At 41.3% G+C, this 26,160-nt stretch overlaps 2 protein-coding genes across 4 annotated transcripts in view; both read left to right on the top strand.

Moving 5' to 3' along the window:
* The first annotated feature begins 16,787 nt into the window (after positions 1-16,787).
* On the top strand, positions 16,788-21,801 carry ITPRIPL1 (ITPRIP like 1). Its single transcript, XM_078149661.1, is given in 3 exon segments — positions 16,788-17,060; positions 18,274-18,594; positions 18,597-21,801. Coding segments are annotated over 2 exon segments (1,677 nt in total). The 5' UTR covers positions 16,788-17,060; positions 18,274-18,287; the 3' UTR covers positions 19,967-21,801.
* Positions 21,802-25,728: 3,927 nt separating this feature from the next.
* NCAPH (non-SMC condensin I complex subunit H) overlaps positions 25,729-26,160 on the top strand; it is a 41,559-nt gene continuing 41,127 nt past the window's right edge. For 2 of the 3 annotated variants that reach the window (XM_020988568.2, XM_020988528.2), the window contains exon 1: positions 25,729-25,833. The gene's annotated coding sequence lies outside the window, so the exon portion shown is untranslated. Of the gene's footprint in view, positions 25,905-26,160 lie in introns of all 3 variants that reach the window. The other variant, XM_020988532.2, reaches the window with a different exon arrangement.

Genomic DNA, 26,160 nt, shown 5'->3' with positions numbered 1-26,160 from the left:
AGGACTCCTTTATTTATTGAGAACTCCAAAGGGCTTTTGTTTGCAAGGGTTACATCTATTGATATTTACTGTATTATTACTGAAAATTGATAAAATTTTAAAATACTTATTAATTCACTAAAAATAATAAACCCATTGAATGCTAACACAAATAGCTTTTTTTGAGAAAAATAACAATATTTTCTAAAACAAAATTAAGGGAGAAGAGTACCATTGTTTTACATGTTTTTCAAATCTCTTTACTGTCTGACTTAATAGAAAATAACTTGATTCTCATATCTGCTTCTACATTCAATCTACTGTAGTAAGTTACTTTGACTGAAGTATGTCAATCAATAAACAGCTAATCAACAAGTAATTATTAAGTTCCTACTATGTGCCAGGTACTTTATTAAGCCCCAGGGTCACAAAAAGAAGCAAAAGAAAGTTTCTGCCCTCACAATCTAATTGGGGAGATAACAAGCAAACAAATACATAAAAACAAGCTATACACAGGAGAAATAGGAAATAAATAAGAGAGAAAAGCCACTAGGAGGGGTTGGGAAAGGTCTCCTATAGAAGATGGAGTTTCAGCTGGTATTCAAAGAAATCCAGGAAAGAAAGTAGGCAGAGATGGGGAGGGAGAACATTCTGAGCTCGAGGTACAGCCAGAAAAAAATGTCTAGAACTTCGAGATGGCGTGTCTTGTTCATGGAACAGCCAGGAGTCCAGGTCACTGGATCAAACAGTATATGGTGCAGAGTAAGGTGTAAGGAGACTGAAAAGGTAGGAGGGGGCTAGGTTATGAAGGTCTTTGGATGCCCTTCATTTTGTATTTGATCCTGGAGGCCATAAGGAGCTGATGGAGTTTATGGAGTAGGAAGGTGACATGATTGGACCTGAGCTTTAAGAAAATCACCTTAGTGGCTGAATGGAGGATGAATTGGAGTGGGGAGAGACTTGAGGTAGGCACACCCACCAACAGACTATTGCAGGTCCAGGTATGAAGTGATGAGGGCCTGCAAAGTGGTGGCAGCCTCGGAGGAGAGAAGGGGGTGTGTTCAAGAGATGTTGCAAAGGATATAATTGGAAAAGTGATGAGTATTTTAATAGGCATAGTCTTTTAATGAGCAAATAATATTTTAGTATTATAAAAATAGTTTTGACTTTGCAAAGTCAAAGTGACTTTCCTGAAAGAGAATCAGGGGCCGCCAGAAATCTCTGAACCATATCTTGAGAACTCTTTAGCAGGGAATCTTTATAAAGCATACTCATCTTAGCACACCTAGTTGGCCTAAAATGGAGACGCCCTGAGGGGCCTTTGGAGCGTGTCCAGTTTGTCTAACATGGAGACCATTATGTCCCACTCAAATGGGCAAGTGCAGGCCCCTTTGATCAGCTGCCTTAGTCTTTAAACTGGCAGGGCTAAAACTCTTGCTTTTTCAGCCACTCTCTGCTGTTCTCTTTCTGTCTCAAAGGCTGAAGATCACAATTCACCCATAGTAGGGACACAATGAATTGAACTGATGAGAAGGGAAGTACTTTCTTCCCCTGCTTTCTCTCTCTTTTACCTAGGTTTGAGAAATTTATCTGTTTTGGTTATTTTGTCTGTCCTTCTCACTTTTAGATGCCTGTCGTGATCCCTACTGAAATTTCCCTATGGGAAATTGGAGCCATGGTGATCTCTGAGCCAAGATTCTAGGTGGGATGGTGTAGCCAGCCAGCCAAGCTGCCTGGGACTTGAGCCAGAGAGAAATTTTGGACTTGGAATTGGGACTGTGTTCTATAGGAACTTAACTAAGCTGTAAACCAGATCCCCTTCCCCTCCCCAGAGCCTGAGGTGATGCAAAGGGGCAGGGATTATGCCTCCCAAATGTTGGGGGAATAAGTTTGTATATTTGTGATTATATACTTTTGAGTAAATATTTCCTTATAGAAACTAGTCCAGACTGAGTGGCTAAATGGATTGTGATTCAGGCAACCACACTCTACAATTATGGCAACAGTACTGATGGGGGCTGAAGTCATTTGCGGAAAGCTTAGACAACCCCCAATTCCCTTAAGGGTGCTGCAGAAGGGAAATGTAATATAACTGGTCTTCAATGGAGGCTAGTGTAGTCTGTGTTATATTTGTTAAATGAATGAAGATTACCTGTAGTATTCTGGGAATTGACTTAAACATGGCATACCTGACAACAGCTGATAAGGAACTTAGAAATACAAAATTGAGAACAAGGCTTGATCTCAAACAGTTCGCGTGCTAATAGTGGAAGACAATCCATGCAGAGGAGTGGTGGCCAAGGAGGGACATTTTGGTTTGTAAAGCTGAAGAGATGGTGACTGGAGCTATAACAGAGTAGAATGAAGTAAGAGTACACAGTCTAATCATCTGCATTCCTCAGCAGAACTCTCTTCAGCCACTGATGCTCTGCCTGGACACCTTCCTCAATGGTGGTTGTTGTTTGGTCATTTCAGTCGTGCCCAACTCTGCATGACCCAATTTGGGATTCTCTTGGCAATGATACTGGAGTGGTTTGCCATTTCCTTCTCCAGATCATTTTACAGATGAGGAAACTGAGGTAAACAGAATTAAGTGACTTGCCCAGTGTCACATAGCTAGTAAGTATCTGAGGCCAAATTTGAACTCAGGTTTTCCTGACTCCATATTCCAGGTCTGGTGCTTTATCCACTGTACCACCTAGCTGCCCTCCTCAATGGTTAGCATACTCCTATCCTGTTATACTTTCCCCATCCTGGTAATATGGACTTCCAGCTATAAAAACCCCACATTTCACCCCTCATTGTCTGCTTCTTTACTCTTTTCTCTGTCAAGCTTATTCCCCAAATGTCCCACTCCAGATCTACTCACCCCTTACAATGTGTTCTCTGGAATGTCTGTTCCATCATTAATAAACTTGCTTTCATTTTAAACCTTTTTCTTTCCCACTCTCTCCATCTTTTGGGTCTTGATGAGACCATATTCTCATTTGAAGACTCAGCATCTCTGGCCACACATTCCTGTATTGGTTGTACTTTCACTAATACCCCTCAATTAACGGGTTGAGGTGGAAGAGCCAAAGTTCTCCTTGTTTCCCATTGACACTCAACCACCATCATTGGGTAAGGGGTGTGTTTTGTAAATGTTTTACCGACCAGTTCTCAACACACACACACACACACACACACACACACACACACACCCACCACACTTTTAAATTTAATTTGAATTATTAACATTTTCTCCATCACTTTCTTAAGTCTAAACACTCAAAACAATAATCAAAATCCTGAGCAAATGTCATTTTCAGAAGTAGAAATGCTGAAAATTTAACAATCTCATAAGCCAAGCAGTTAAGAGCTGGCTTCAGCACACACCTCTAATCTCTCCTCCTTTGAGGTTCATTCAATCTAAATTTACCACCCAGTCAAGATTCTAGCAGATGTTATGAACTGACCCCCAGGACACTCTCTTTCCTTCCTAAATGAGTTTGTGGCCTGGTTAACAATCTTTCCACCTAATTCTTGCCCTCATACTGGGGAATTCAAATACACATAAACTTGTAAAAACCTTAACTTCCTAGTTCCTCAGTCTGCTCAGTTCTCATGACCTAGACCTCTACTTCATCTCAGCTACAATCAAATGCTCATGCTCTTGATCTTGCCATCACCCCCAAGTGTTCCACATCCATGGTCACAAACTGAAATTTCCCCTTTAAAATTCCGTCTTTCCCTCTACCTGATGCTCCCTCATCCTGTTCTTTTTCCCTCACCATGACCTATACTCCCTCTATCTCACAGTTCTTTCCCAGGTTATCATCCTTACGCTGTCTACACTCTCCTTCCTTCCCTTTCTTGACAGCTTTGGTGAATCGGTACCACTTGACATTATCCTTTATAAATAAGTCTCTTAGTCCCTATCCTATTAAAGGTCATGCCTTGCCAAACTCCAACCTGGGATTGCTCCCATCACCTACTGTCTTCATTCCTTTTCATGTGCTGCTGAATAGAACTGGAGAAAATCAGGAAACCATCCTGCCCTGGCCTACTACAACCTTATGTTACTACAATCTTACTTCAGCCCTCATTGCAGCAAGTCAATCCCTTTATATCTGCCTAATTTGTTTCATTATCCCACTCACCATAGTAACGCTTTCCAAACCTTGTCATCCCTTTTCAAGCTTCCTATGGCACCACCTCTTTCCAGGCTTTCAGCTGAAGACCTTACCTAGAGGCAACTAGGGGATGCTGTACCTAGAGCGCCAGGCCTAGAGTGAGGAAACCGGACTATAATCTGGCCTTGGACACTTACTCACTGTGTAGCCCTGACCAAGTCACTTAACCTCTAGCTAACTCAACTGTAAAATGGGAATAGTAATAGCACCTTGGGTTGTTGTGAGGATCAAATTAAATGATAGTATGAAGAATTTAGGGGCAGCTAGGTGCCTGGCCTGAAGTTAGGAGTGCTCATCTTCCTGAGTTCAAACCTGGCCTCAGACGCTTACTAGCTATGTGACCCTGGACAATTCATTTAACTGTGTTTGCCTCAGTTTCCTCATCTGTAAAATGGGCTGGAGAAGGACATGGCAAACCACTCCAGTATCTTTGTCAAGAAAACCCCAAATGAAGTCATGAAGAGTTGAACACAACTGAAAAATGACTAAACATTGTCTGGCACATTGTCTGTGCTTGGTGAATCCTAGTTCCCTCATACTTTCATTCTTCTCCAGACTATTTTCCTGACTTCTGGTCCTTCTCTGCAATCTCCAGGAACCTCTTCATCCTAAAACCTTACTCTATCCCCTGGACTTCACACATTGGAAGTACTTTCTATTCTTGTGGCCTCTCTCTCTAATTGACTGGTTCCTCCCCAAACCCCCTTTAAGGAGGAAGCCCAGGCCAGCTAGGTAGTCATTCCTTTCCAGACTGCACTCCTGACCCTCCTGGACTTTCTTTACAATGTCCTTGTACACCAGGTACCTTCATCTCCCCCCTTTTCCCCTTTGCAGCTACCTTAGAATGTAAGGTCCTTGAGGTCAGGGACTGTCTTTCTTTTTGCTTGCCCAGTGCCTAGCGCATATTTGCTGTTAAGTCTTTTCAGCAGTGTCCAACTTTTTGTCCCCCATGTCCAGAATGCTCTTCCTCTTCACCTCCACCTCCTGTCTTCCTACAGGACTCCACTCAAAGCCTTCCTTCTGCCAGAGGAACCTCACGGTCCCTTCCACTGCTAGCATCTTCCCTCTGAGATTGCCTTCCATTTACCCTGGACAGCCTTAGCTGTTTGCATGTTGTCTCCTTTGTTAGACTGACCTCCTCAAGGGCAGCGAGCAGGTTTTCACTCCTCTTTGAATCCCACTGCACATAATAAGTGCTTCCTGACTGATGCTGACTTTGCACAGCTCTGCTTCCCTTGTATCCAATCCAGGAGCAAGTCAAGATATCACTCTGGTGATGTCACTGGTCCTTTTCAAGAACGAAGGAGGAACAACCACTCTTTCCAGGAGCAATGACAAAGTTTCTCATGTTGAGAGATTAGAAGATTTTGAATTCTGTTTCTTTTTAGTCTCCTTTAATAGATCACCACGTCCACTAATTGTAGGCGCACCCTAAGGCTCTGTCCTGGGCCTTCTTCTTTTCTCCCTCTGTGGTCTCTCAATTGGTGCTCTTATCAGTTCCCAAGGGGTTTCTTAACCATCTCTCTATAGATAACTCCCAGATGTATATACCTGCCCTTGTCTCTTTATTGAACTTTAGTCCCATATTACCAACTGCGCTTGGGACATTTCAAACTGGATGTTCCTTAGGCATCTCAAATTCAATTTGCCCAAAACAGAACTCATCTTTTACTTCAACCCCACCCTTCTTCTTTACTAATTTATTTCTGTTGAGGCTACTGCATACTTGTAACCATGTAGGCTTGCACCCTTCTCTGTTCCTCCTTCTTTCTTACCCCACACATCTAACTGGTTTGCCAAGCCTTGCCAATTCACCTGCACTACATTTCTTACATATTTACCATTCTCTCCCGTTACATAGCCTCTGCCTTAGTTCAGGCCTCCATCACCTGTTCCTTGTAGTCTTGTAATAGCCCTCTAATTGTCCTCCCCGCCTTAAGTCTCTATCGCTGCCATGCATCCTCTGGGACACGGCTGACCCAGTTATGTTATAGTTATATTGATAAAGCACAAGCGTGTGCTTTGGGTCACTTATTTGTTCAATGAACTTCTGTGGCTCTCTATCAAATATAAACTTTTCTGTTTCCAGGATGAATTGTGCTGAACGAATGGATATTGGACAGGAGTACTAAGTTGCAAGGAGACTTGTCTGTTATTATTGATGTCCACTGTTGTACCCCTTTGGCTTTTATTTTCTGTATCTGTATACTAAATTCTCTCGATTATCTTGATGTTTGATTTTCCTCCTTTGAATTAGTCTCTAATTTTGGTCATTCTTATTATGGCTTATATTGTGCTTAGTTAATGGTCCTGATCCCACTATGTAATCAGGTCTATCCCAAGTGGTATTCATGGTACTGTTTTACCCAGTGTGCTCTCTATGGTCGTTGGTGTACTCAGGGGTCTCCTTTAATCAACGGGGGGGATGTTAAGGGGTCCCCTGAACTTGTCTTTTTGAGTTGCTATATTTTCCAGAAACACTGGACCCAGAGCATGCAGGAGGCCCTGAACACATCAAGGATGAAGCCCCCTCAGCTGACATAATTTGTTGTTTGCATCCCAAGCTGGATTCTCTGTATGTCCTTGGGAAACAAGACAGATGCCAGCCATTCTGTACCAGGCTGGGAAAATGCTTGTTCAGCTGGGCTCCTCTGCAGGTAAGCAGACCATCCTATCTTCATAGTCTAGTGACTATGAAGGGAAAAGAGTGCACTTTTGCCATCATCTTGCTTCTCTCCTTCTGGAGGGGTTTTATCCTTTGCCCTACCTTTACTGCACCTTTTGCCTGCCATGCCACGCCCCTTCCTATTTTCTCCTCCTTTTATTGCACTATCATAAATATGCAAACTTCTGTAAGGACTGTGAACTCTTTGGGTTCCACATGCATATTCATTTCTCTTGGGATAAACCTGGTTTTCACATAAGTCTTGTGATATTGTGATTGTCTGTTGACCCTCTCAACAATTTGACTCCAGCCTAGCATTCTAGTCTTATTATATATTATTCCCTTACGTCAACTCTTTTGTCTAGGTAAATTGGCTTTCTTGCTACTTCTTCACACACAAGATTCCGTTTCCCATTTCTTTACTTAGAAGCAGAAATGGTAGACTTTAGGGGCAGCTAGGTGGCGCAGTGGATAGAGCACCAGCCCTGAAGTCAGGAGGACCTGAGTTCAAATGTGGCCTCAGAGCAAACCACTTGACATATACTAGCTGTGTGACCCTGAACAAGTCACTTAACCCCAACTGCCTTAAGAAAAAAAAAAAGAAATGATAGACTTCTAGTAATATGGGGAGGGGGGAGGTAGAAAGTGAAAGTTGGTAAGCCAGGGGACTAGTGACTCTCTTCCTATTGGTTCCCCACACTTGTCTGTATAACATTAACTCCTAAGTTCTATCTTAGGGCCATGACTTTCTCTTTAGTTGATGCCCTAGTCACAGCCCAAGGCGGGAGGGTAGGAGGGAAACACGGGGAAGGTTCATGTCTTCCTATGTCTACCAGCCTTTGAACAAATGACATATAAACAGGCCAGTAATACAATGATTACTACAGCTTTATTTCAATAGAGACTAGGTGAACAGAAATGTAAAACTTTAAAGAGACAGCCTGCCTTAGTGGTGCAGGCAACAATTCTTTCTACTTTGGGAGCTGGAAGTGGGGTGGAGCTGAAGCAGATGAATCTCTCAAGCTTGGAAGCTCTCAGCTATTGGGCTAAGCTGTATCTACATTAAATTTAGCATCAATATAATGAATTCCTGGTAGTGGGGAAGGGCAGTGTTAGGGTAGGGGGTGTTGAGAGTGGTTGCCTAAGGAGGGGTGAACCTGTTCATGTTAAAAATAGAGCAGGTCAGACTCTCCAGAGCCTATCAGAGGTGGGATTAGGTATATAAGTAGCACCCTTCCCCACCTCCCCATTTCCCCACTACAGCCTGGGATAGGTAGAACCCAGTCTTTAAAAATAAATTTTTTTAAAGAGAGATAAGTACTTTGCAATAAGTGCTCTCACAGGAGGGAAAGAGGAGATGGAATCACTCTCTTGTATCTATCTATTGGGATAAATTCAACAAAATCAGCATTCACCTAGATACTTCTCTTGGCCAGTGGGATCTGCTGCTGACCTCATAGCTGTAACTCTACAGGTTTCAGGCAGTTTCTGGAAAGACTGTGGCCAGGATCCCTGTGACCTCACTCACATTTGGCGCTGGACCCCTTATGGTGTTTCTACCTTTGCTTAAGGTAGCCCCAGGGGGTTATATCAACAGATGTACACTGAATGACTGTTTGGGAGTTAGGAACCATGTTACCCATGTTCAAGGAAATTAAACCTAACCTTTATTTTAGAGATGATTCTGGATCAACTCTAAGAGAGGGCAAAGAGGCAAAAAGAGAAAGTGACTCTTTTGAGGGTCAGTTACTAGGATCAGATTGGATCTCTGTGTGAACCAAGAAGATTGAGTGGGGGTGAGGATGGGGCAACAACATTACCCCACTGTAGTTATTTCTATGCCTTGCTTACCAGATAGGGCAACTTATCCTTCTTGCCTCATTTCAACCATTACTCCTCTTTTCAGAAAGCACCCTATCACATTCTATAACAAGACTAAGTAATCCTCTGGTCCAAAGCAACCTAAGAAAAGGCACCTCTGCATTCTTCTCATCTTCATATTCATTTCTGTACACATCTTATTTCCCTCCTACTAGACTGTAAGTTCCCTGAAGGCACGGGTGGTCTCTATTTTTACATCTCCTTTACCACCTAGCCCACAGCAGGTATGCTATAAGAGTTTGTAGTGGCCCTTTCTCTTCCTCCCTTAACCCCCCTTTCTGTTCTGCCCATTCATGCCTCCCCTGTTCTCTTAGAGCACTTGTCCTACCTTCCACCTTTGTGCCTCTCCCTGTTCTAGAGCTGCTCTTGAAATTTAAATTACTTGTCCCCCAAGAACCTTTTAAAATCCCACTCCTTTCATGAAACTTTCCTTGTCTCAGTAGAAGAGAGGTAATGTTTTATCTTTCTCTTGCTTGGGGAAGCAGCCATGATGTCCAAATTTGTGATGGCACTGCAAATGTGCTCCACAGAGCCTTGGTCATAATATCACAATACAGGATTCACATATAAGTTTCTTGAGATTCCTGTAACTGGCTTGGTTAAAATCCTGCCTTGATGAGAAAGTGTGTGTGTGTGTGTGTGTGTGTGTGTGTGTGTGTGTGTGTGTGTGTGTATGCATGTGCGCATGCAAGCACACATATATGATTTGCTGTTTAAAAAAAAAGTATTGTGCATTCTGGGGTTTGGTATATCACAGTTACATATTATTCTATTACCTTAGTAATACTCTGGCATAAAAACTAGGAATACTTGTTTTCCCCCTCAACGTGTTTGTTTATCTAATTCTTGTGAGTAGATCTAAATTCTGTTATCTGCTTAGGCTGCTATGGGTCTTATGCTTGTTCTATGCAAGCAAACAGTCCACCACAAACCAACCACTGATACAAACATACACATCTGTTGCAGCCCATTCCATCCACTAATTCCCTGCATGACCTTCGGCAAATCACTTAACTTCTCTGGTAAACATCTATGAAATGAGGGGAGTGTATTAGATTACCTCTAAGGTCCCTTCTGACTCTAAATCTTTGAACTTATGACTCCCAATACTGCCATGGGAGGCATTAAAAAAAATTCCAACAAACCAAATGTGATACTTTAGAGAAGTCAAGGGGTCAGAAGTTGGACTTATGCAGACACCTTCTCCCACATTGCCTGAATTTTTCCATTTTTACTTTGGCATACTTCCTGAAATTTTACAATTCCAAAGTTTATTTGGGTTAACAACAATCCTCTTTTAAAAAGGCAAGGAACTTCTTATTCTTCCCAGAAGTCTCAATCATTCACACATTAGTATGGATTATTTCAAGCAAGACTGTTTTCCTTCTAACTTCTAGAAAAATGAAAGTTTTTGTTTGGGGGAGGAGAATTGGGTAATTTTGGAATTGGAGGGAGGTAGAAGGGGCCTGGGTAAATGCTATATTTCTAATGAGTGTTGAAACTGGGATTCAACACAGTGTAGGGCCTGGGGTTCTCCTTATTCTTTCCTAGACTCGGAATTAGACATGAATCCAGGCCTGCTGATTTCACAGCAAGGGTTTTTTCCTCCCACACCATACTGTCTCTTTTCTGGAAATCTATAAACTATCTATAAAATTGTTTCCATAGGGGGAATGTCCTTAAGAGTTCCAAATAACCAGCTAAAATAGGAGCTTTTAGAACACAACCTATTCCTATGTGTTTGCACTTGTTGATATATGACTGTTATCAGCGCTGACTGTCTTATAGCTCCTGGAGAGTATTTGTTCAGTCTTGCTACCAGGCACACATGGGTTCTCTAATATTAATTATTTGATGATGAAGGTACCAATGAATATCTGAATTCCTTCCAGAGGTAAAAGGAAAAGAATTTGAACAAGGAGAGAAAGAAACACCTTTTTCATTTTCCTCAAGACGCTTGCCCCTTTCTAAATTCTTCAAATCCAATGGAAATATCTTAAAGGGCAGAGAGAATGTGGCAAACTCTACAAAGCAGAAATAAGATATGACTCTATTGGGTGGAGTGATATTCTTATCTTGTGATCAAGGCCTATCTGAAACCTAGGTAGAACTGCCAATTTCTTATGCCTTTGGGATATGTTGTGAGGGCTGCCAAGGAAGGCCCCTGATCAAAGGATTATGATCCTCAAAGCTTGCTGTATATACTTGAATTTCTTCTGTTGGAGATTCATTCTTTTGGTTAAAAGCTTTTTACATTAACAGTAAAGTAGCTTGGCATAGTGTAGAGAGAGCCTGATTGGGAAATCAGAAAAACCTGGTTTCAAGTATTATCTCCGATGCATACTTGCTTTTGTGACTCAGGTAAACCTATGAGACTAGAAGTTGCAGAAGAGAACACAATCTGAATTGGTAGAGGGAATTTCCTCTGCCACTCGCAGGTCTCTACACACAAACTTTGATTAAAAAAAAATTTATCAGCTATTTATTTGTGAATAGCTTCAGAGAGGTGTATGGGTATTTAGGGAGGACGAATGCCTTTGTTGTAAAGGTTTGCTGAGCCCTTTTCAGGGCTGCTCATCCACCTTTGGTGTCCACTGTCAATTCTTAACTGTGGCTCCAAGAAGCTGTAGCATGCACAGCAGCCACATGCCATAAACCTTCTCGGCAAATGGGCTACACCAGGTTGATGTTAACAGACAGGCCTCAAACTCACTGGTGAGTTAGGGGAATGTCTGTCCCAAGCATGTGAAGATTTCCCCCGTTGGAATATGTGGATGAGACAGTTTGTTCCAATGGCCATGAAGGGGGCTAAAGCAGTGCCATGAAGCACTTAGATCTTGGTCAGGCATTCAAAGACACCAAGGTCATCCATTGCATCCAGAGTCATCACCAGTCACCTTGACTTTTGTCCTGCCACTGGAGTTGGATGACTCTGGAAGAGAGAGTGAGGCTGATGACTTTGTGCCTGTGTGTCATTTAAATCCAATTCATGTGCAAGTCAAGACAGTACCCTATAAGGTCACTGATCCCCTTCAAAAACTAAAGATGACCAGTGAACAAAGGAATGAGCTTCAGGAGGTCATCACCTGGGTGAATGAAATATTCAGACCTATTCAATTCAACCAATATTTATTAAGTGCCTACTATGTACAAAGCACTGTTTGAGGCATAGTAGGTACCCAAAGACAAAACAAGGAGATAGTCCCTAATCAAGCTAGGTAGGTACGAAAAGCACTTTACAAATTTTAAAATTCTACATAAATATTAACTATTGTCATTATTTCACTGGGAAGATATAATATGTAGGTAGATAAGCAGTGGGAAATTATCCTGGATTTGGATTCACAGGCTCTAGATTTAAATTCCAGCTCTGCAAATTACTGTGTATGGCCTTGGGTAAGTCATTTCTTTTTCCTGTTCTATTATCTGTAAAATGAGGGATACTAGTCACATACCCCAAAATATTTCAAGCCAGAGGGAAAGGATGCATGTGCAAAAAGTATTTATAGCAGTAGTTTTTGTTGTAGCAATTGGGGAATGGCAGAACAAATATGGCATATGAACTAATGGGGTGTTACGTCACAAGAGATGATGAATATGAAGGATTTAGAGAATCTTAGGAAGACTTGTATGAACAGATACAAAATGAAATAAGCAGAATCAAGAGAACAATTTATACAGTGATCACAAAAATGTAAAGGAATACTACTTTAAATGATTTTAGAACTCTGATCAATGAAGTGATCAAATATAATTTAAGGAAACTAATAACAATGAGTGACTCCCACCTCTTGGCCAACAGATGGGGAATTGGAAGTGCTGAATGAAACATGTTTTAAGATATTGCCAATGTATTAATCTATTTTGCCTGGTTCTACTTATTTGTTGGGCAGCTGGATGGCCTAGTAGATAGAGCCCTGGGCCTGAAGCCAGGAAGACTCATTTTCTGGAGTTCAAATCTGGCCTCAGACATTTGTTCCTCACTCTCTCTTCACACAGTAGATCCAGTAAGTTACCAAATCTTTCTACCTCCATAGCATCCCTCTCCTCTGATCCTGTCTCTCCACTGCAGGCCCTCCTTTATCACGTCTCCCCTAGGTAATTGTAGTGGTCTCTTAAGTCAGTCTCCTTGCCTCAAATATTTCCCCACTCCAGCCTATGCTCCACACTCTTGCCGAAGTAATTTACCTGACAAAAATCTGACCATGTGACTCCCCTTATTCAACCAACTCCAGTGGCTTTCTACTGCTTCCCAGATAAATCTGAACACCTCTGTTTAGCTTTGTCTCAATTTTAAAGCTCTTCACAATCTGGCTCCCATCTGTCTTTCCAGCCTCACTGCACATCACTCTGCTCCTTCATTCTATAATCCCTAAACTGGCCTGCTTTCTGTACGCACCTGTATCCCCAGTTCCTAGCTGAGTGTCTGACACATAGCTGATAGTTAATAAATAAATAATTGCGGATTGATGGGTAGGAATGCAAAAATAAGAAGAGAAAGAGCATCAATACAACATTTAAAAAATGCACAGAAAACAAAAATAAGTTTAGAAAGGATACAAACAAGGTAACTTTGTTATTACTTTGTTAAAGTTAAATATACAATTTAAAAACAATTTAACATGATTGCAGGGTTTGACATTTAATAACCTTTTCTTCTTTGTATGTAATGAAGTGCTTATGTTCAATTGTGTTGATAATAAAATATAAATAAAAATAAATCTTATCTTCTGGAGATTTGGAGTATAACCATCACATGAACTTTAAAAAGGGCCCTGCAGCACCAACACTTGGATGTGCTGGCTTTAGCAAGCCTTTCCTTTTAAAAGCAGACAGGAAAGTGACCTCAGGCATTTTGATCCAGCCCTTTAGTCCCTCTACACATCCTGAGCCTTACTACTTTGCCAGGAGTGTATGGGGTATTCAGGGAGGACTAGCACCTCTGTGAGGACTTGCCGAGTCCTTGTCAGGGCTGCTCATCCACCTTTCCCCAACTCTCACCTGTGGCTCCAAGAAGCTGTAGCTTGTGCAGCGGCTATACCCCGATAAAAATTGTCTTGCATAAGAGCTAAACCAGGTTGAGGGTAACTGATGGGCCTCAAATCCATCTGTGAGTTAGGGGGATGTCTACCCTAAGCGTGCGAAGACTTCTTCCAGCAGAATGGGCAAAGGAGAGCCCCCTCTTCCAACAGCCATGAAGGAGGATGAAGCAGGCACTGTGGAACATTTAGAGCTTGGTCATCTTGAGTTTTCTCTTGCCACTAGACTTGGATGGCTCTGGAAGAGAGTGTAAAGCTGATGACTTTGTGAAATTCTGCCTCACTTCAATCCAATTCAAGTCAAGACATCACACATAATGTCACCGGTCTTCTTCGAAAACAAAGGATGAGAAACTAACTGAGGGAATGGAGGAGACATCATATATGTAAAATCATATCTTTACATTATGGTGCACAATTTTATCTTGTCAATAATAGGTTTATGGATTAAAAATGTATTTAAGTAGAATTCAAATATACAGGGTGTCCCCAAAGTCTTTGTTCACTTTTTACCTTGAATAGCTTAAGCTTTACTAGCTAAAATTTTTATAGCTTAAAAACAGAATTAAGACTTTTGGGACATCTTATAGCATACAATGTCATTCAAAGAAAAATTATTTTAAAATATTCACAGACCCCAAAATACACAAAGCTTTGGGCAACAGGTAGCTTTGAAAATTAATGTCATTTCAGCCAAATAAATAATCATTTTCTAGGGATTCATTCATATTGTTTTAAGGCAAGGAAAATTCAAAGGATACAAAAACTCTTCACCATCTGCCTCACATTTTGCTTCCAGAGCTCTTCCACATTTCATATCATATTGTAAATATGTAAGTGAAGATACATTGAATGTTCATCAAAATGTTTGTTTACATTTATCTTGAGAAGTAAACTTGAGTATGTAATGTGCTATGAGCCCAATCTCAAACTTTTACAAATTAAATAATTATTTAAAAGTTCATAATTACATTTATGTTTAATTGTGTTCATAATAAAATGTTTTAAAGAAAACGAAAACATTGAAAAAGTATGCAAAGAAAACAAAAAGAAGTGCAGAAGGGGACACAAAAAAGGGCAATTTTATTAATTCTTTGTTAAATTTAACATATGTTAAAATACCATATGTTATAGAAATTCATCTTTTCAAATACAGTCTCTTATTCTTTGTAAACTGAAATGTTCATGTTTGTTAATGACTATTAAGTTCAGAATAAAAAGGAAAAAATTTCAAAATAACATGAGGTGTTAGAACCACCTGACCTCTAAGGTCACTTTCTGTTCTAAATCTATGATCCTAAATACAGACAAGGTACAAACAATTCATTTATTTAGCTGTGTTAAAACCAAATATTAATTTGGTAACACAGGCATTCCAAACGTCTATGAGTGACAGAACAATAGCAGAAAGAGCTTGGAGATTTTGCCTAAGGGAATAGGCCTAATAATTAGGTACCAATCTGTACCTTTGGTATTTTGAAACTTGATACCTATCTGAATACTTTTCTCTCAGTAGGGAAAGTCTGAACTGTTTTGAAACCTCTAACCATTCAAAACTTTAAAGTTCTATCTAGGTACTGTTTTAACAGTACATTTTCTTACTTCCCACAATTTTATGAGAGATGCAAGAAATTCGAAGTGGCACAAAATAAATCTTAAATAACAATTGATTGAGGATTTGAAGCCTACCAGTTGGCTCTTAAAAACTAATCTTAGCATATTGGACCTAATGGGAGAAGTATGCTTTGCATAAAAATGCTTGAAATATTTCTGGTTCTCTTTTTCACGATTTTTCCTGAGAACAAGTATTGATAGAGGGGGAAAGAAAGGGACAGAATGAGAATTGGATACTGAGAGTGATGGGAAAAGGACAATGATTGTCTGGTTTGTCTTTTTGAATTTTTTGAGAGCTTTAATTTCCTTCTAAATGTCTCTGGAGATTCTAACAGTTGCTCTGCTCAAATGTCTGGTGTTCTCGCAGTTGGAGAATTATCCTTTTCTCTCAAGGATTTCACTTCACTTTCCTTTACATATGATACATATTTATTGTAGTGGGATTTCTTTTTTTTCTTTTTTTTTTTCAGTCCCCTGCTGTTTTTCTATAAGATTTTCTTAGAAATTATTTCCTTTTACCTTCTTTTTTAAACTAGTCTTTTACTCATTCCTTACTGTGCTATTTTGAGGTGACGAAGGGGAATTTGTGCTTAGATTACTTACTGGATGATATTGATATAAGTGATGGTGGGGACTATGGGTGTGACATATTGAATACCTTTTTCTTTGCAGTTACTGCCTAACTTTTGTTGCAAGAGAGTGTTCTCTGGTGGTCTTGGAAGTTTATCTGAAAATAATGGTGATGTAAAAATGAAAAGCATAAAATTTAAAAAATATTTTAAAGGGGGTAAGTGGAACAGCAATGAAGACAAACTTAAGGTCATAGGATTTCAGAATTAGAAAGGATTATCTGGTCCAATCTCTTCGTGTTACAGAGGAGGACACTTAGTCATTTAGTACTTTTTTCTCTGAATGAATGAGAGCATTTGCTTTCTCCCAACTTTTTGTCTTTTGCTGATTATCTTCTGGTTTTCTGACACAAGAATGTTTTGATGCCCATTGTTTAGGAGGCCATAGGAAGCAGAGACTGTTTATTGAATTCTCATCCCTCCACTGGCCCCTACTGGCACAAGATATGAGAGCAATTGGAAGACAAATTATATTCCCTGGGCAATTAAGTTGGACAACTTTCTCTTAGATCTCTGAGCTTTCTTTTCACAAACTTTGACAGTGATCCTGGATTGTGAACAGAAGAGTAGAATATGTGATGGTAATTGTTGCAGCACAAATTATCTTTTAATTTCACCTTTATCCTGGCCAAATTCTTTCCCATTGTCATTTGGTAATCTAGATTTGTACATGGGAGGAGCTTGTCTAGGACTGGGCAGCTGGCCAGATGTGTAAAAGAAAGAGCCCAGAAAGCAAGATCATGTGTCCGTGAGAAAGGGAGGGTGGAGCACTGGGCTAGGCGGAGCATAGCTTCTGTCTGGTATCAGAGGAATAAGATTTCCATTGAAGCAGCCAGCTCCTGGGAGGTGCCTTTTTTTTTAAAAATTTTAATCCAGGTACAATGCCTATCTTGTAACCAACATACACATGTATATACGGTGGTATAGTCTCTGGAAATTACCAAACAGACTCTCCATGTGGCAGATTCAGCCGAGGCTGAAGAAGAGACAAATATCGACAGATAAGGCAAAGGATATTGGAAGTCATGAAGGTTGAGGCTACTCTGTCTCTTTAAGAAGTATGCTTGCGATTTCACAGATTGTAAGTAAATCTTGGCCTTATTAAGAGTAACTCTGTGGTGGGATCATTGCCTCAGGAAAGTGGGATGGGGTGTGTACCTTAGAGTGAACTATGAAAAGGGAAGTAGGATGGCTAAGGATGGGGATCATCCAGCTTTGAGCCTAAGATTGTTATGCTTTTTGTAAATTATAATGGCATTCTTAGAGGTGGAGATGAGAGCTGGCAACTCTAGTTTCCAAATGGGAAGAAAGTTATCAGAGGACTTGGGGATACCACATATTTAAAAACATTGATCCCCCCCAGCCTTTCTTTAGCCATTCCTATAGGTGCTTGTTCCCCGGAAAACTGGTGATTGATGGGGGTGCATGCTCTTTCCCTCTGCTCCTCCTGGTAGGAAAGTGGACTTCTGCTTTCATTTACTCATCAAACTGTTAGAAAAAGGCCTAGGCAGCAAGTTCCTCAAGCAGCTTCTTGGACTCAGTGCCAGAACCAGTGTAAGTGGATGGAGTCCAAAAAACCCAAGAGGGCACAACACGGCAGCAAGCCGTAGAGGTGGCTGTGAGTACTGTCTGTAGGGGCTGTCTGTAGCTATATACCAGCTATATATAGGGGATACAAATGATCCTCTAAGGTTTAAGCTGGAGATGGATAGGCAGAGCAATTGTGATGTCACAGGTTAGGCAGAGAAGAGGTTATGAAGTCAGAAAGGAAATGCCATTGAACAATCGGAGGTTAGGTTGCCTGGAGGTAGGAAAGGCAGTTGCCTAGGCAGATTCAACGCCTTTTGCCAGGGGGAAGAAAGTCATTAGGATTAGCAGGGCATATCTGGTTTCTGTGGTGGACTTCTATGGTTGAGTGAGACCCCTTACTGTGAGGATACCCACCCAGCTTACAAAGGAATGGGAAAATTACCTACCTCCCCAAGTTGGGAGGTCTAAATATTCTCCAAACCATGTAGTAGAAAGCTATATATATCTATATCTATATCTATATATATATCTCCATATATATAAAAAAATCATATTCCTCTAACCCTATTCTTTTTAATACAAAGAGAATTCATTACAGGAAGATAGCCCCTATCTGTCTAGTCCAAGCTATAGAATATTCCTCTCCCCAGAGCATGTAGTCATCATCCATGATTTTAGGGTACAAGTATCTGGGGAATATGCAAGTGGAGAGAAAACAAGCTCAGAAGATCACTACTTACTCCCCCACCCTCCTACCTCTCCAGATGCAGTGGCCTCCATGGCTATGATAAGTTTCCTGTTTGTGGCGGTGATGTATGTTGTCCAGCACCTGATGCTTGTCAGTGACCGGATGGACCTGGACACACTGGCCCGAAGCCGACAACTGGAGAAGGTGATGATCGAAGAGATGCGGCAGCTAGAGCTGGAGTTTGAAGAGAGAACCCGGGAGGAGGACAAGAGGCAGGCAATCTGGAAACCCTTAGAAACTGGGAAAAGAAAACGTGAAGAAATCAATGAGGAAAAAACCAAGGAAAACAACGTACCAACAGAAGATTCGAAGAAGACCTGGGCATTCCAGTCTGAAGGCCCAAAGGGCCGCTAGGCTGGATGCTGGGGAACCTGTGGAACGCAGGCCTCTTTAGTCTCTTTCTCCTTTTTGAGCTTTTCCGGCAGAATATGCAACATGAACAACTTTTTGACTCTAGCAGCGATGAGGAAGAGGAGGAAACCACTGGGGAGACTGTTACTACCTGCAGTTGGTTATCTGACTTTCCTAAGCAGGAAGACTTGGATTCCTTTTTTGAGCAGAACCTCCAAAACACCACCCGTGACCTGCCTAGTACTTGTGAATTTGTGGAGAGCTTTGTGGATGACCTGATAGAGGCCTGTCAGGTACTGGGCCGGAGGGAGATACACCCGCAGTTGGAGGATTGCCTGGGTGTAGGCCCTGCCTTTGAGAAATGGGGCATTGGCCAAGATGCTCACAGGTTCGAAGTGCTGGTGCCTTTATCAGCCCCACAAAGCAACTCATTCCACCTAGAGATGAGAGCCCCAGAATCCAGTCTGCTCCGTTGTGGCCGAGTGGTGGTGGAGTCAGAATGCGTGTGCAAACGAGAAAAGCTTTTGGGTGATGTGCTGTGTCTTGTACATCACTGGGACCAAACCTCAAGTACTGGTAGCCCTGCCAAGTCCCTGAAGTCCAACTTTTGTACCGGCTCAAACCTGGATGTGTACAAGAGCCTGTATTGGTTCCGAAGCCTGGTGGGGAATGCCTGGGCCCTAGTGGCACATAAGTATGACTTTAAGCTTAGCCTCCCACCTTCAGTCACCTCATGTAAACTGAGGCTGGACTACCGCTCAGGTCGATTTCTCTTAATCAACTTGATCCTGGGAGTGCAACGGGATGACTCTCTGGTTTATTTTGTGAGTCAATCACCTGAGCAAGAGAAGCTGACTAGTGTGGACTGGCCTGAGTCTTTCGCAGCCTGTGAGCACCTGTTCCTGAAGCTGGTTGGGCGATTTGCCCCAGAGAAGACTTGTCATCTCAAGTGCCTCCAGATCATTTCGTACCTCCAGAGTCTCAAGGCCCCACCCCATGGGCTACATCAACCCATCCTCACCCCTTACCACTTCAAGACAGCCCTCATGCATCTCTTGCTACAACTGCCTCTCACTGACTGGAAGCCTGATCTATTTCCCCAACGGCTCCAGGACATTCTCTGGTACCTTGGCCGTGGGCTTCAGGAGAGATGTCTTTATCACTTCTTGATTGGAAACACCTTTCTACCCCTTACCATCCCAGTCCCCAAGAACTTTCGGAGTGCTAAGCCCGTCAATCTCTTTCGTCACCTCGAACTGGACTCTGCGGCACACTCAAAGGCAGTGACAGAGTTCCATGACCTTGTGACCCAGGTGAAATCTTTGCCCGGCTTACCAATATCTGGTAGGGTCATGTAAAGGCCATTAAAAACGGGATTTCTGATTTTCGGGGCTCCTATAGAGTCTGTTTTTCAGATGTCTTACAGTCAGTATCTGTGCCCCTTGACTTGTCATGAGGATATGTAGTTCATGAGCCTGGGCATAGGGTACAAGAGGAGACATTTCATGAAAATAGGGTATAGGCTACCTGGCACTAACTAACCTAGGCTGTGGCTTCTAAGGTTTATTCTACTGACATGATTCACAACATGATCAAAAGGAGATCAGAGTGCACAGGCACACATGGCCGCATATTCTTGTGACTGAGATCTAGAAGGAAAACAGGTTCTGAGAAGCTGTAAACATTTGTACTGAAAATTGGGGAGAACTTGAGAGAATAGCCATTTTAGCCTGTTCCTATTTATGCATCTTACCTAGTTTTCCCTTTAAACTTGATTCCCTTATGTGAACAGATCTATTTCACTTGCAGCAAAGTTGATCACATTCTATAAAGTGCTTTTTAATCATAAAGCCCTATATAAATGGGAGTCATTTGTTATTCGAATAATTCCTTGACATCACTTCATCCCAAGCAAATGCTATCAGGCTTTTTGATTTCAAATTCACAGATTTTAGGATCTAACTCCTCCTATGTGAGCATTCCATACCTTCAATATTTCTAACATGCAACCAAGAAATAAGGCATTTTCTTCTTTGTTGTGTTTTTCAGTTTTGACTCCAAATTTTGTGGTGATTGTATCCCTGATACCACCAGTCTTAATCAAATCATGTATTAGCATTGATTCTTCAACACTGTCATGAAAAGAATCAGAGGAAGGCCTCTAGCCATCAGGCTGATCACTTATGGAGGATTATGGAGACATAGGCAAAATTTATTCAAGATAAGAACATAGGAACAGGTTATGATCTACACGGTTGGAGGAAGTACCCACATTGTTGCTGAAGTGTAAGATTCTGAAATTAACAATCGACCCTACTGGCCAAAGTAATTTACTTATTCTAATTGATGCCATAGCCAGTATCAGACAACTTTTCCAGTGCTTAGAAGCAACAGAGAGTACTTAAGGAGGATCTTTTAAAAACAGGGTCACTAAGATTGATAATTGCTATGTAGTATTATTGAAAGAGAATATCTCTCTCAGTTTTAAGAGATAACCAACAATTGCTATAGAGTTATTGAGGAAGAGCTTTTTACGTGGAAAGAAGCTTTAACCTCTAATACATCCATTAACCTCTAATACACTCTACTTTTCCTCAGTTTGGAAATTCTTTCAGTTTCTTTTAAATTTAGACTGAAGAATTATCTCTACATTGTGGTTTTTCACAAGTGAGGTTACAAGAACCCAGGTTTACTTATGACAAAGTATTGGTTTTAAAGACGTTATGGATTTGCTTTTGCCTTTTTGAACCTCAGGTATTGATTTATATAGGTTTGTGGGGGTAAAGAATGAGGGCAGGGATCATAGTCAGAGACTGTGCATGCTGTTTCTCCCCCACTGTTATCATAAAATGCTATCTATGGAAATGTGGCTGACATGACATTAACACTACCACAGGGTGTCAGATGTTAACTAGTTTCTCTGGGACTATAGTCATGATAACACAAAATGACTCAAAATGTTTGCCAAAATCCAGTGCTAACTCACATTGTTCTCCATAGTCCAAGGGCAGCTCATTTTTTGTATGATACCCTCTGGGATATGCCATGAGTTTCTTTGAAGTTGTGAAGTTTTATGACGGTGGAAGATGTTTTTTTTTCTTAAATATATACACACATACACTTGTTCTGTGGAATTGAAAATAACTTGTATTTTATTTTTGAACCAATAAAGTAAAATTATTTTCTATACAAATCTGCATCCTTTTTGTACTAACATGTCAGGCCAAGGTTACACATGCCTAACTCTAAATATCCCCAAGTACCTCCCAGCATACCTTACTTAACACATGCTGGCATTTCACAATATACTTCATACCAGTCTGCCTTGTGGATTTCCTAAGGGGTATGGCCAATATGAAAGTTAAACACAGCACATTGTTATTGTGCCATGAACAATTTCTGTGGTGCCACAAACACATAATTTCTGCAAAATTAAAAGGCCTAAGTGACCACAAACAGTATTTATAAGAACTATTAAGCATTGGTCCATAGAGAAAGAATGAAACTGGTACAGTATTCTAGGTGGTTATTTCCAGTGTAATAGGAGTCATGAAAGAGATTTTAAAGTTGTGAGTGGGTGAAGGAAACAAAAGAAACAGTCATCAAAGCTTGGGTGGAACAGAGGGTGCGCAGAGGGGTACAGGAAAATAAGAAGATGAATAGAAGGACATAGTTTTAATGAGTAAGAGAATAGAGCTTTCCATCAAAAACAAAAACAAAAAACCCCCAAAACTGTCAAGGCTCAAAGGATTTATCTGTAGGATACAGTTATTCTCTTATGGGTCACTGGTTATAATTCCTTCTGGAAAAGTCACAAGGTGTTACTGGAAAGAGCCTGGTGAGATTTGGCTCCCAGTCAATGTTTTCTGCCATTTTCTGCCAATGTTTTCTGTATGACTTAGGTAAGTAACCTAGCCCTTTTTTGTTTCAATTTAATCAGTAAAATGAGGATGATGCCCATTTTAACTTTGAAAAATTTAGAGCACTATTGGGTTTCACACACACTATAAGGGAGGACAGTTATTATCTGGCAGTCATGGGAGACATGAATTAATTGGTTCTTAGCCTGTTGCTTAACAGAGCAGGAATTCCTCAAAATGCACGAAACCAAAAAATATTTGCTTGCAAGCCAGGAGGAACGCAAAGGCATTTACCAAGTCTTCTCATACAGACTCAGTGTTTTATATCATGAAATACATCATCAAGTTAGACAAGGTTTAGAAGCCAAAAATGACACTGCATGTTATCTAAGAGCATAACATCAGAGTTCTCCACCTAGCTTAAGGACATTTCAAGACTGAATTATTCCATTAGTAAGATAATCTCTATTTGTGACTAAGGTAGGGTATGCTGGAGATCTTTAGACCATTTTTCTGGCAGTCCAAAAAGCAATATTTGTGACTTTCTGCCCCTCTGCTACTTCTTTATACAGAGGTATTGTGCTTCAGATGTTAATGATAAATTATTGCAACCTCTTTGTACATACTTTAGCCCCAACCAGCCAAAAGCAGATATGGCATTCTGAAGAGACAGAAACAGAGAAACAACATGTAATGAGAATACTGTACAATGGGTATCGAACCATTCTTAGTCAGATCTGCAAGAACGACCAGATAGTTAGGAGAGGGCAAAAGTATGGCCTTAGAATCTTGTTTTGTTTCAGTTAACCCAATCATGGACACCAATCCAGGCTCTTCAATGGCTTCTCTAATGTTACCCCAATTCCCATCACCACATATCCTTTGCATTCATCTCATTAGAGGACAATGGAATGAGGTACCAGGCAGGAAACCATTTATATGTTCTAAGGCTAGGAAAAAATAATAATCCTCTCTTACCCTAAGACAGTCAAATATCAGAATAGATCAGTGAAATATCACACTCTCTAAACATGAATTACATTTTAGAATAACAACTCTAAAAAGTGGTTAAAGCAGAAAGTCAAAATAGGTTTAGAAAGATTTAGCTAAATGAATATGGATGAGCAGGAAGGGACCTTAGAAGTAATCTGGTCCAAACCTCTCATTTTATAGATGAAGAAACTGAAGCCTAGAGAGATGAATTGAAAGAAAAGGAACAATGGACTCTCAATGCTAGGACTCTTGATTCCAAAGCCAGACAGTGAGGAGAGTTCTTCCATGGGGTTAAGGATGTTCAGGACCCCACTGTGACTTTCTGACATCAAAGCCATGGCAGACAACTCAGAGCTGGTTTCATTCAAACAACATTTACTTAGCATCTATCTACTCTGTGCAGATGTCAGTTAGCAAGCAAGTCGACTAGAGGTTATCAAGCACCATATGCCAGGCACTGTGCAAAGTTCTGATGATGCAAAGATCTCACATTCTTATGGAGGAGAGAATACACAAATAATTATGTACATATAATATACAAATAGTGTAAATGGAAGGTCATCTAAGAGGGAAGGCATCAACAGTGGGAAAAACCTAGAAACCCCTCTTGGAGAAAGGCTGGATTTGAGCCGAGTCATGAAGGACAGGCACTAGGGGAGATAACAAAAATCTAGATAACATGAGATCTCTAGGCCTTTAAGGAGTTTACAGACTAACAGTGGGAGTTATAGAAGTGCTAGGTGAGGTGGGAGGGGGAAGGTTATCAGGGACCTTCACAGAAATCATACGACAGGGATTCTTGGGATCTGTGGGGAGATTTCAGAGGGCTCAGTGAAATTAGATGGCAGAACAATTAAATATTTTCCTTAACCTCTAACTGAAGTTCAGCATTTTCTTCAATTATTTTAAAACGTTAGCACTTGGCACTGTGTCTAGCAATCTAATAAGTGCTTAATAAATGCTTATTGCTTAAATTACATTATTCTGAGTCCTTAGACTTTATCAGACTGTCCAAATGATCAATGACACAGATTTGGGTATCTAACGACTTCCTCTCCTGTCCCATAGTTATCACACATTTCCTCCTTCCTGGCTAATGAATCCTTCTTACCTTTCCTGATTCCCCATAATTCTAGTGCCTTCCCTTTATTTCCAATTTATCATATATAAATATATATATTATATATAGTCATACACATATATATAAGTTGGAAATAATCAGATACATAAAAATTGAAAATAGGATTATATACACATATATATCTTGTTTGCATATAATTGTTTGCACGTTGTCTTTTCCTTTATAGGTATATATATATACAGATATCATTTGTATTTGTTTGCATGTTGTCTCCCCTATATATAAACATATATGTATATATCTTGTTTGCATGTCTCCCATATATGTGTACGTATATAGTTAGGGCATAATTTGCATGTTTTCTCCCCTATATGTGTCTATCTAGTATATACATATATATCGTTTGTACATAATTGTTTGCTCATTGTCTCCCCTATATATTATGTGTGCATAGACACATATCTTGTTTGTACATAATTGCTTACATGTTGTCTCCCTTGTATATACACACTACATGCATATGTTTGCATATATATACACACATAACTATAACTATATTGTTGGTATGCAATTGTGTTCGTGTGGTCTTCCCCATTAAACTGTGAGGTTGTTGAGAGAAAGGACTTTTTTTTTTTACTTTTCTTGCATCCCGTATCATCGACAGTCGTCTAGACTTTGGATTTCGATGACTCTGGAGGTGAGAGTGAAGCTGAGAACTTTATGCAACTCTGCGTCACTTAAATCCAATTCAAGTCAAGACATCATCCATGATGTCACTGGTCCTCTTCGAAAGAGAAGGACCAACAACACCCCACAGCTTAGCACAGCGCCTGGTACATCAGTAAGCGCTTAATAAACAAACGTTTGCTGACTGACTGTCGGTGGGGCATGGGGCTGTCCGCGGGACCCAGGATGGTACTGATTTCTGTTCCCTGCGGGAGCCCGGCTCGGAGTGCCGGAGCATCCCCCCAAATCCAGGCAGGTCCCCAGACTGAGCACTGTGGACCGTATCACTGAAGCAACACTCAGACCCACAAGGAGCAGTAACGATATCAGCCATAGCAGCGGCGGCACCGTCTCTACCGAGGTCACAGAGCGCCATCCTCTAAGTCACTCCGCCCTCCTCCCAGATTAGCCAATCCCGAACAGATAGGCTGTCTCGGGTCACGCCCCCGGATGTGCGTCACCCTCGCGGCCGTTACACGGAGTCGGCGGTACTTGGGGCGCGCGAGATTTCAAATCGGGTCTTGTGAAGGAGCAGCGTCGGACTCGATGGGACAAGTCGATTTGGGTAAATGAGAGCGTCAGGGAATCAGGCTGGGCCGGAGTGCTCGGCACAGAACGGACGAGCGGGAGAAGCAGGTTCGCCTGCGAGTCAGGTGTTCCGTTAGGGCTCGCGGGAGCCTAGGCTGGGCTGGCGGGGTCTGGCTGGGAGGAGGGAGGGAGACTGTACAGCCTGGGGCTTTCTGGGCCCGACCGGTGGTGGGCGGAACTTGGGCGTGACCAACCAATCGAAAGCGAACATCTGCTCGACGTCATCGGGAAGGCCGCTAAACCTGTGGGTGGGCCCTGGGAGGCCGCGCTCCCGTTCTTTGCGCGGGGAGCTTGGGTGTTGGGG

Source organism: Phascolarctos cinereus, unplaced genomic scaffold (assembly GCF_003287225.1).
Source record: "Phascolarctos cinereus isolate Bilbo 61053 unplaced genomic scaffold, phaCin_HiC Scaffold_2;HRSCAF=192, whole genome shotgun sequence".
In the NCBI taxonomy this organism is placed as follows: domain Eukaryota; kingdom Metazoa; phylum Chordata; class Mammalia; order Diprotodontia; family Phascolarctidae; genus Phascolarctos; species Phascolarctos cinereus.
This window is presented reverse-complemented; position numbering and strand designations above follow the sequence as displayed.